Source organism: Leptodactylus fuscus, chromosome 2 (assembly GCF_031893055.1).
Source record: "Leptodactylus fuscus isolate aLepFus1 chromosome 2, aLepFus1.hap2, whole genome shotgun sequence".
NCBI classification, from domain to species: domain Eukaryota; kingdom Metazoa; phylum Chordata; class Amphibia; order Anura; family Leptodactylidae; genus Leptodactylus; species Leptodactylus fuscus.
In genome coordinates, this window is record NC_134266.1 from 138,012,834 (window position 1) to 138,025,019 (window position 12,186).

The following is a 12,186-nucleotide window of genomic DNA, read 5'->3' on the forward strand; positions in this document are numbered from 1 at the left end:
AAGATCGGATTTTAAAAACTATGCTATTCACTACACAACATGTAGTCCAAAAATTGTTTAAATTTTTGGACTCCACGCTGTGTACTGATTAAAAAAACATCCCCTCTGGTGTCCGCTTACCTGCACAAATCCGCTGCTGCTCCCAGTTCTTCTTGATCTGGTCCGGTCTTGGTCTCTTCCTCACAGGCCTTCAGAGCGCCACCACCTCTCTAGGCTAGTGTTAGAAATGATGGGAGCAGGCGGGGCTTGTTGTGGCTTAGGAGAGTGTACCCGCCCACACTCTACTAAGCCACAAGCCCCGCCTTCTGCGAGCATCTCTATAATACTAGTCTAGCGAGGCGGGGGGGGGGAGGCGCTGGACGCTCTGAAGGCATGTGAAGGAGAGAGGACCAGACCAGCAGAGGGCAGCGGCAGCACTTCTGTGCAGGTAAGTTGAGTGAAGTTCGCGAGTAGATAGATACTACTGTACATTGACTTGTCTAGTAGATAGACAAGTCAATGTACAGTAGTATCTATCTACTTGCGAACTTGCCTCGTTGTCCTCACAGCAGTGCAGCACACAGTGATTTACCACAGCCTGCCACTCTTCTGCTTCATATCTGTTTAACCGTATATTCAGCAGAAGAGTGGCAGGCTGCAGTAAATCCATAGGAATGAATGGACGAAGCCAGCACGCAGGGGGTTAAGCGGCCGGCCGCTTCCATTCATTCCTATGGGTGCTAATCTTTACCCACAATGATTGGCCAGTAGTCAAGCATTGTGGGAAATAAGCCCCGATCTCGGGGCTTATTGAGCTGGAACCATCACCTATTGTCATTAGAATAATTCTGTAAGAGGTACAGTATTACCATTTATTGTAATCCTGCCCATACTGGAAATGAGGTGACTACTGGGAAGTGATCTCTACAAAACAGGAAGTATCAGTGTACTATGAGACTCAGTGGTCAGTGATAAAAAGTTCAAGGTTTTAGGACTGGTTTTAACATAGATAGATAAGTCACCAAATATATTAAATCTGTTTCAAATAAAAACTTACCTGAAACAATGTCATATTCTGATGACACTTTCTCTTTAAGGCATAACATTGAGCACTCACTAAATTGACTATTCACTTTACGAAAGGAGAAATATAACTGTTTGCTTTGGGGAACTTGTAAATTTGTCTCTGTATTAAGTTTTATACAACTCAGCATTTCTGCCTTTTTGCTTTGTTTGGTTTTAGGTTATTAACACTCTGTCCATGTTATCCTGGACTCAGATTGCACAAAGTAAAGGACTTTTGTAAGTATGTTTATTTATAGCCTGTTATTTTTCAGGTTATGGAAGTGACATGTAGAAATTATGATAGTGATGTTTTATACAATGATTATATCATTCTGCTTTGTTCTCAGGCCATTCCCTACTGAGGATTATGAAGCAGATGATGATGACATCTACAGTGGTCTCTCTGATCAAATTGAGTAAGTCAAAAGCACTACCTTCACATTTTTCCTTATTGCCCTTTTAATTTGTTAATGTAAATCCTGTGCATTAACCTTAAATAGGGGCGTAATTATAGGGTACGCAGCGGTAGCAGATGCTACTGGGTCCTGGATCCTGAGAGCCCCAAAGATCCATCTGCCCCATAAAATATACCAATATTCAAGGCCCAAGAGCTTCATGTTACGCCTTGTACAAAAACTTAAAGTACCAGACATAGTTTTCTTGGATTAAAAAAAATGCCTACAAGGTTCAGTCAGACGTAGAGTATAAACGTTTGAAACTGGAACCAGCGAACCGGCCTCACCTTCTAGACACCTAGAGAAATGCATTAGAGCTGTTAAATTACAGCTAGACTCTGTTTTGAAGGGGTTATCTGGAGTAAATATAAATCCCTACACTTATCTAAACTCCCTCGCCTGCCTACTTTCTAAATAACATAATTTATAAAAAATGTATATTTACCCACATTGCTGGTTATTCAGTGATATCACAACTACTCCGCCCCCCATCCACTCCATCATACTTGCCTATCTTCTTCCTTCCAGGCTTCTTCCTGTTCTCTGATTGCCGGCGCACACTATAGATTCAGCGCTGCTATGTAGCCGATAATCTACCTCTACTGCACAGCTCCCATGCCTCGGCAGTAGAGGTGGATCGTTGGCTGCAGAGAACAGAGCAGCGTAGGAACAATAGTGCGCGCCGGCAGTCAGAAAAGAAGGATGGGCCGTCCCGCAGGAGTAAGTCACTTGGAATGGTTCTTTTCCCATAAATGCATGAAAGATGGAGGGGGTAGTCAGATTTGTGATTAGGTGAGAAGAGAAAATGGCACTTGCAGACAGCTACCTCCTGAGCCTCTGACGTCTGGAGCCCTGACTACTAGATTTACAATAAGTCCTGGCTGTCAATAGGTACTTAAATCATTACTAGTAAATATCATTTTCTTGACCTTTCTCTTTACTGCTTCTACAATAGGAACAAGTATCAATAATTGCCAGTAAAAAGGATTTCTGCTGTTTTAACTAACCATTATAGGTTTTTCCCATTTCTCACCAATCTATAGAATAGGTGACACATGTATGATCCCTGTGAATAACACTGCTAGACCCCCACCCATTAGACGAGCTAGGGTCACAAAGTCTACTGTGAGAACAGAGTAGTAGTATCCATGTGTGCAGCTCCATACAAAGTTTCTAAGACTGATGGAGAGAGCTATATACAGTGTGGGATATCCCCTATAACTCTGAGTGGTCAACATAGACACTCTGGTTTTGCTACATAATGCCCTGTATGTAGGTTATTTGATAATATTTCTCAATGTACCTGATTGTGCCAATGTCTGATTCAATGACCAAAGCAAAGTTACAAAATATACACTAAATATCAATCATTTCCAAATGTTATCATTTCTGACAGTGACACAGGAGAAGAAGATGAAGACCTGTATGATTGTGTTGATATGGATGAAGAGGAAGGCAATGAAATATATGAAGTACTCATGAAGGGCGATGAGCAACCACCACCACCAAAAGATGGGGTAAAACATACTGCCTGTTGTGTCTGCATGTGCAACAAGAAATCATAGTGAATGTTCATATTAGATGACTGATATGCAAAGGCCTACCCTATGGAGGGGTTAGGATAACTATAAATGTAACAAAGCACACCACAGCAAGCAACTAGAGATGAGCGAACAGTGTTCTATCGAACACATGTTCGATCGGATATCAGGGTGTTCGCCATGTTCGAATCGAATCGAACACCGCGTGGTAAAGTGTGCCAAAATTCGATTCCCCTCCCACCTTCCCTGGCGCCTTTTTTGCACCAATAACAGTGCAGGGGAGGTGGGACAGGAACTACGACATCGGGGGCATTGAAAAAAATTGGAAAAAGTCATTGGCTGCCGAAATCAGGTGACCTCCATTTTAGACGAATAGTGGATTTCAAATCCGGGTCATATGAGAATGTGAACTTTGTGACTATGAGACAGGGATAGCTGTACAGGCAGGGATAGATAGGGATAACCTTTATTTAGGGGGGAATGTTATTAAAAATAACTTTTTGGGGCTCTATCGGGTGTGTAATTGTGATTTTTGTGAGATAAACTTTTTCCCATAGGGATGCATTGGCCAGCGCTGATTGGCCAGAGTACGGAACTCGACCAATCAGCGCTGGCTCTGCTGGAGGAGGCGGAGTCTAAGTCCGCTCCACACCAGTCTCCATTCAGGTCCGACCTTAGACTCCGCCTCCTCCAGCAGAGCCAGCGCTGATTGGCCGAATTCCGTACTCTGGCCAATCAGCACTGGCTAATGCATTGTATTGGCGTGATGAAGCAGTGCTGAATGTGTGTGCTTAGCACACACATTCAGCTCTACTTCATCGGGCTAATAGAATGCATTGGCCAATCAGCGCTGGCCAATGCATTCTATTAGCTTGATGAAGCAGAGTGTGCACAAGGGTTCAAGCGCACCCTCGGCTCTGATGTAGCAGAGCCGAGGCTGCACAAGGGTTCAAGCGCACCCTCGGCTCTGATGTAGCAGAGCCGAGGGTGCACTTGAACCCTTGTGCAGCCTCGGCTCTGCTACATCAGAGCCGAGGGTGCGCTTGAACCCTTGTGCACCCTCGGCTCTGCTACATCAGAGCCGAGGGTGCGCTTGAACCCTTGTGCACACTCTGCTTCATCAAGCTAATAGAATGCATTGGCCAGCGCTGATTGGCCAATGCATTCTATTAGCCCGATGAAGTAGAGCTGAATGTGTGTGCTAAGCACACACATTCAGCACTGCTTCATCACGCCAATACGATGCATTAGCCAGTGCTGATTGGCCAGAGTACGGAATTCGGCCAATCAGCGCTGGCTCTGCTGGAGGAGGCGGAGTCTAAGGTCGGACCTGAATGGAGACTGGTGTGGAGCGATCTTAGACTCCGCCTCCTCCAGCAGAGCCAGCGCTGATTGGTCGAGTTCCGTACTCTGGCCAATCAGCGCTGGCCAATGCATTCTATTAGCCCGATGAAGTAGAGCTGAATGTGTGTGCTTAGCACACACATTCAGCTCTACTTCATCGGGCTAATAGAATGCATTGGCCAATCAGCGCTGGCCAATGCATTCTATTAGCGTGAACTGAGTTTGCACAGGGGTTCTAGTACACCCTCGGCTCTGCTACATCAGATTGCTACATCTGATGTAGCAGTGCCGAGTGTGCATCAGATGTGTAGTTGAGCAAAACTGACTCAGCACTGCTAAGTCTCTGCATTCACATAGGAATGCATTGGCCAGCCTTCGGCCAATCAGCGCTGGCTCTGCCGGAGGAGGCGGAGTCTAAGGTCGGACCTGAATGGAGACTGGTGTGGAGCGATCTTAGACTCCGCCTCCTCCAGCAGAGCCAGCGCTGATTGGTCGAGTTCCGTACTCTGGCCAATCAGCACTGGCCAATGCATTTCTATGGGGAAAAGTTAGCTTGCGAAAATCGCAAACTGACAGGGATTTCCATGAAATAAAGTGACTTTTATGCCCCCAGACATGCTTCCCCTGCTGTCCCAGTGTCATTCCAGGGTGTTGGTATCATTTCCTGGGGTGTCATAGTGGACTTGGTGACCCTCCAGACACGAATTTGGGTTTCCCCCTTAACGAGTATATGTTCCCCATAGACTATAATGGGGTTCGAAACCCATTCGAACACTCGAACAGTGAGCGGCTGTTCGAATCGAATTTCGAACCTCGAACATTTTAGTGTTCGCTCATCTCTACAAGCAACCATACATATACAATGACGCAACAGGTTTTACATTAGTCTTCTTTATTGTATTCCATTTGGTAAAAATATTCCCATTTTCCCTTAAATTATCCCACAGAAAATGACTACAGATGACATGAAAAGATGCTGCCTCCAAGAGCTGCACCAGACAGAGGAAAAGTACACAGACACACTTGGATCCATTTGCCAGGTAGTGATTTATCTAACAAAAGAGGAAGAGGTAATACCAGTTTGTCGCACAAAAGCTAAAGCCTGGCATCGGCTTGTTGCGAACATGTTCATGAAACTGATAGGATTATTTATCTTTTTCAGTATTTCATGAAGCCCCTTCAGAATTTTCTTCGAAGAGATAAAATGAGTGATATATTCATCAATATAGAGGTGACTACATATAGTATTGTAAAGAAGGTGGAAAGGCCTAGCACCACTGAATGGTGTAACAAATACCATAGACATCTATATTAAAGAATGTAGAAAAACAAGAAGAGAAGGTGATGTGTGACTATACATTCATATGGTGTGTCTATACTTTGAAACTATACGCGGTTTTATTTTAAGGTCAGGTTTGGGACATCCCAACTATGACACTCCTAAATGCTAATTGTGCAACACTTTTCTTAAAAAAAAAAAAAAAAAGTGATGTAGACAGCGTGACAAAAATTGAATCCCATCCACACATTGCAGAAAGATTTCCAAAACGATTGCCTTCAGGTCAATTACAGTATACATAGGGAAGCGCTGGCGGTTTCCCTATAGGTATAATGGAAGCAGAAAGTCCACACAGGAAACCTCTTAGGACTTTCTGTGAAAAGCTCTGCAGGAAAATCCACAATGTGTTTCTGCCACGCTTTTTCCTGCAGCACTACATGGGGCCTTAGCCATAGGGTCCATTTACACGGAGGAAAACGGCACCAATTCTGGCACGAATCCTCACAGGATCAGCACCAGAATCCACGTGGTAACAAAGCCTCCCCATAGAGTTCTGGCGGACTCGCGTCGGAATCGGTGCCATTTTCCTCCATGTGAATGGACCCTTAGGCCGGGGCCCCACGGACTGGAAACTCCGCGATTTGCCCGCAGCTGAGATGCTGCGGGAAAAATCGTGGCATTGTACAGTGCAGGCAAAGTGGATGGGATTTATGCGAATCCCATCCCCACTTTGCAGAAAAGATCGCAGCGCGGCACGCTGCAATTTGCAAAGCCGTTGTGGCTTTACAAATCACAGCATGTCAATTATATCTACGGAAACGCCGGCGACTTTCCTGTAGATATAATGTTAAGAGAAAGTCTGCCATTTTCCTCCATGTGAATGGACCCTTAAACTGTTTTTTCCTTTAAAATATAGCATTTTCACACATCACTCTTCTCTTCTTGTTCTTTCTATTTGCATACTTGTATTGATATCATAAAATTTAAAGCGGCTCCAAAAGTGAAACCATACTCTATACATGTTTTAATACCTGGCAAACTTTCTATTTAATTACCGGGTAGACTTCAGCATTTTATTGAGCTCCAGATTTCCTTTATTGCAGGACCTGAGGAAACTCCATCAAAACTTTTTGTTAGATGCAAAGAACTGTACCTCACTAAAAACTTGCCAGAGCTTGTATCAAGTCTTTCTTCAGTACAAGGAAAGGTATGACCAAGATATCTGGATGGATGGATGGATGGATGGATGGGATAGATAGATAGATAGATAGATAGATAGATAGATAGGAGATAGATAGATAGATAGATAGATAGATAGATAGATAGATAGATAGATATTAATACACATACACACACAGCACATTCTGGGTAAGAGGAGGATCAGTAAACCAAATACTACTCAGATAATGACAATACTATAAGACATTTATTTCTTTTGTGATGATTTTATATAGCTCATATCACTTATACTTTCTAGCATAACATAGCTCACAGAGCATGGTGGATTCCTGGAAGTGCTGGGGTCCTGGGTTTGAATCTGATCAAGGAGTTTGTATGTTCTCCCCATGTTTGTGTGGGTTTCTTCCCACATGTCAGTAATATACTGTTGGGTGTTGTGGAGCTAGTGGCTGCCATACAGACTCTCATCACCAACTCTCCCTGTGCGTTGAGTGAGAAAAGCACATTACAAATATTTGTCATCACCACAAACAGCATGCTGTATTTTTTGTGTTCTGCCAGTGCTGAGATGAGCACAAACCTAGAACTGCATTACTGCTATATTTGTATTGGTTATATACAAATTCCATAGGCCACATAATGAACTTGTATAAGCTCACCTCACATATGTTGCTTTTTACCGTATATACAGTAAGAACCAATATCAGTGACCTAATGGGATGTTAAATGTATATTGAGACAGGAGGAAACATCAAGTTAATGTGTTCACTACAAACCTGTGTCTTTACAGTAAAAAAAAAATATATTATGTATTATTATGTATTATTAAGTAATTAATAATATATATGAAGACAATAGCATCCATTCCACCAAAAAAATGCATACTGATCTGAAACTACACATACATATCCTATACTTCTATACATGTCACATGCAGGTGATAAGGCATTAATATGTTTGTATCAAGCAGAATGTGCGTCACAAGCAGTAACCCTTGCCCACTGACTTTAAAGAAAAATGTCACCTTTTAAATGCCAAAAGGTAAAATGTAGCTGTGGTCACCAAGGCCCAAAACCACCCAGTCATTAGATGGTTAATTATAAAATAAAAGAATCACAACAACCATTTCTCATGACGTTTTCGCGATTCTGACTTTTTCTAGGTTTCTTATCTATGGGACATATTGCAGCCATGTGGAGTCTGCAACTAAAAGATTGGAAACGATTTCCCAGGAACATGAGGGATTCAGGATGAAATTAGAGGTAACATATGAAAGTTGTCATATAATAATAATCATAATAATATTAATGATGATGATATGTGGTTAATTAGCTTGGTAACAGCAGAAGAGTGGACCCAAACAGGGACACAGCACCTGGAGAAAATACAGCCTTAACTTTAGGCAAAATACAAACCTGCTCAGCAGAGCTGAACAAAACTTCCCTCACTATACGAGGGGCTTACCCTCATTGTCATCCTTATTCTTTCTTGTCTTCAATATTAGTCATTTAAAATTGATATAATATACTGTTTGCTACATAGACCAGTGGTATGTATACCACATGGGGACTCCCTGCAACCTAAGCGGGTATATGCCGCAGTTGAGAACCAGTCCTCTGTAAATCCACAACAGCCAGAAAATAGCATAGGTAACAGTCAGATATCCGCCAAGAGGGAGAGCACAAGATAGGGCAAATACCCCAAGGGGACAGACAATGGGGATCGGGAGGGGGCGCAGCACAACTGCTTGGAACTGTGTTAATATATTCAATTTGAGGAAAGGATTTTCTTGACCTGCCACGTGCGTCAATTTATGTTCTCCACCTCAGATCAGAAGAATGATATGTCACATGATATATACCATGGTCTCTTTTGGGGGTACTCGATTTGAACTTTTTACATGGGGGTACTTGTCTTGATGCCTTGATTGAGTGATGACTGACAAGCATGCTGTCTACTTAGTAGTCGTTGTGCATGGTATTTCAGTTTTGTCCTATACAAATGAATGGGATGAAGCTGCTATACAATGGACTGCAGATGCAAAGTAGACAGCATGCATAAAGAGCAAAGCAAACTTTGCAGAGACCATAGTGCTTGCATGTGTGTCAGAGACCATTCAATAAGCTAAGGTGTCTAGAGTGTGCTTCCTTTCTTATTCTTTGCCCAAAATCTCTTCTTTATCATCTTCTGCCCCATGTCTTCCCCTTGTTATCCCCAGTGTCTTTTTTTCTCCAATCCTCTTCTCCATCAAATAAAGTATCACACATTACTAAAGGATAAAGAAGACGGTGTATTAACCATTCAGAACAGTAGAAATAAGTGGTTTATTTTCTGATTAAACAAGAATTAAAAAAAAGCTTAAAGACAAAAGGAAAATCTGTGAGCGAACAGATGGGGCCCTTATGGCTGCTGAGAAAACAAGTTCACCATGTTCCAGAGAAATTACACAAAAAACTATTTCAGTTTTCTTTTTCTTTTGTGCGCAAAACAGAAATGGAAACATTTTGCACTTTGACTTAGAGATGATGATGAATAAAATATGCTTTGTGTTGCTCCTTGCAGTGTGAATGACACCCATGACTTCAGTAATGACAGTATATGTAATAGAGCCCAATAATTGATGATAATGACTGTGGTTTGCAGGAATGTTCCCAGAGGGCTAATAATGGTCGCTTCTCCCTGCGTGATCTACTGATGGTGCCGATGCAAAGAGTATTGAAATATCATCTGTTGTTACAGGTAATTATATGTAAAGATGAGGCTTAATTACATATATTGTTCTTATCTGACTCCTTATACCCTTCTTTTATGTCTGCTAAGGAACTGGTAAAACACACCACAGAACCAACAGAGAAAGAGAATCTGAAGCTAGCTCTGGATGCAATGAGGGTGAGTGTGTGATGGGGAACATTCATATGGAGTGATACAGATGATTAGAACATGATGAACTGCTGAGTGCGACTTACTTATGAAACATAGTAGCAATGTGAGACTGAAGTGCTTGGGGCTTACCAATAAAATTCATCCTGGGGGCCCACTATATATAGCGATATGTGACATATGGCAATATTGCCAATCATTCTCAAATTCCTAAAAAGTCACTAACATAAATTTGTTTTATAGCAATAGCTTATTGCCTGGCCCTTGTCTCTGACAGTTTCTATCCCAGGGTCCTATACCCTTCTGCATGACTATTAGCTTGAACTAGGGCTCTCTTAGCTCTATGAGCCAAAGATACAGCTGGTGAAATAAGTACTGGACATGTCACCAGTTTTCTAAGTAAATCTATTTCTAAAGGTAATATTGACATGAAATTCTCACCAGATGTTGGTAACAACCCATCCAATCCACACAGGCAAAGAAATCAAACCAGAGATGTCCAGAACTTAAAGGGGCTCTAGCATTGGGAAAAGTCATTTTTAACTAAGCACATACTTGCATAGCCTTTAGAAAGGCTATTCCACACATAGCTTTTGTATGTAAATTGCCTCAGTAGTTTTTGAATGAGCACATTTTTATTCATATGCTAATTAGCCTCCTCCGTGCACTCCGGAAGTGTAATCGTGCACCCTCTGCTATTCTTTCCTATGTGTGTATACAGCTCAGGCTGCTGTTGCTGCTGATGACTCATCCTCCTGCTCGCACACACACATAGGAGAGAATAGTAGAGAGCAGGCTGCTGAGAACTTCTGGTGCTCACTGGAAGCTAATTAGCCTATGAATAAAAACGGTCTCATGCACTTTGTAAGTACTGTAAAACGCCATGATTAAACATTTCCTAGGCATTTCCGCCGCGCCCAAATTGTGGCATTTCCAGCCCATGGGGCCCGGCCTAAATGTTGTTGAGCAAATTTTAACCCATTCCCACCAGAGGAATTTTTTTATTTTTATTTTTGACTCCCCTCCTTCCAAACCCCAATAACTTTTTTATTTCTCTGCTCTCAGAGCCATATGAGGGCTTAATGTTTGTAGGACAAACTATTCTCCATGATGCTACCATTCATTATTTTGTACATTATACTAGAAAGATGGAAAAAAATTCAGAATGGGGTGGATTAGGACAAAAAGTGCATTTGTGCAACTCTCTTATGGGCTTCGTTTTTTTACTTCGTTCACTCTGCAGCTAAAATGATATGTCACTTGTATTCTATGTTTCAGTACAATTCTGGGTATACCAAATTTAGATGGTTTTATTTACAGATTAACCCCTTGACAAAAATTTAAAACTTAAAAAAATTTGAATGCATAGGGCATTTTTTTGCGGGGCCTGTTGCACTTTTTAGTTATGCGATTTTGGGGAATGTCCATTGCTTTGATCACTTTTTATTCAAATTTTTATCAGAGGTGAAAGAGTGAAGAAATGGCAGTTTGGCACCTTTTTTTTTTTTAACTATTTTAATAGGCCCCCTAGGGGGCTTGAACCTGAAGTCATTTGATTACAAGGTTCATAGACTGCAATACAACTGTATTGTAGTCTATAGGAGATTTGCAATGTTACTATTGAGGCTGGTCATAGACCAGCTGTATTAGTAATATTGCTATGACAAGCCTCGGACAAGCCATTTTTTTTTATTTGGGGAGGCCAAACTCTGATCACAGGCATTAGCGCAAGGTCTCTGCTGTAGAATACTGCGGAGACCTGGTAGCTATGGCAGCTGCCATCTTTAAAGACTATTATGATGGATGTTGGGAAGGGGTCAAATGCACTTGAACATGCTTTTTGCAATGGAGTCTTGCGTGGTGAGCGTGCATACAGGCCATGGAGGTTGAGCGCGTTACTTATTATTTTCTTAGTATCAATTGTACCTGTTGTTTCCAGATCTTTCTGTGGCTCTCCACAGGTGGTCCTGGGCTCTTGGACAGTTCTTCTGATAATTCTTTTTACTCATCTGTCTGGATTAATGCGGGGTGCACCTAGTTGTAGCCAGGCATGGCCAATTGATGTTTTTTTCCACTTCCATATTATAGCCTTAACTATGGAACCTTCAGTGGTTTAGAAATTATTTTGTAACCAATGATATCAGTATGCTTTACAACAATAAGGTTGTGAAGGTCTTGAGACAGCTCACTGGTTTTACCCATCATGAGATGTTTCTTTTTTGGCACCTTAGTAATGGGACATTTTCTAGGCCATCAGTTGAACCAGCTGATATTGTTAGTCTCTATGTGGCAGGATTGCTTCTTATTACTGGTAGATTTCAGGCAGTGTCAGGACTTTCCATGGCATTTTGCACCTCTATTTCTTCATGTGTTCAATACTTTTTTCTTATGTCATTTCTAATGACATAAGATTTATTTCCAGTTGTACATAAATATGCAGCCTTTAGAAAGTGTTTTTAGATAT

At 41.8% G+C, this 12,186-nt stretch overlaps 1 protein-coding gene across 1 annotated transcript in view; it reads left to right on the plus strand.

The window, feature by feature from the left end:
- The window catches only part of VAV1 (vav guanine nucleotide exchange factor 1), a 58,588-nt gene that overhangs the window by 28,093 nt on the left and 18,309 nt on the right, over positions 1-12,186 (plus strand). Inside the window, exons 3-11 of the mRNA XM_075264765.1 lie at positions 1,223-1,281; positions 1,392-1,460; positions 2,896-3,016; positions 5,332-5,424; positions 5,547-5,615; positions 6,767-6,870; positions 8,005-8,104; positions 9,486-9,581; positions 9,663-9,731. Of these exons, the coding sequence (XP_075120866.1) occupies positions 1,223-1,281; positions 1,392-1,460; positions 2,896-3,016; positions 5,332-5,424; positions 5,547-5,615; positions 6,767-6,870; positions 8,005-8,104; positions 9,486-9,581; positions 9,663-9,731 (780 nt within the window). The remainder of the gene's footprint in view (positions 1-1,222; positions 1,282-1,391; positions 1,461-2,895; positions 3,017-5,331; positions 5,425-5,546; positions 5,616-6,766; positions 6,871-8,004; positions 8,105-9,485; positions 9,582-9,662; positions 9,732-12,186) is intronic.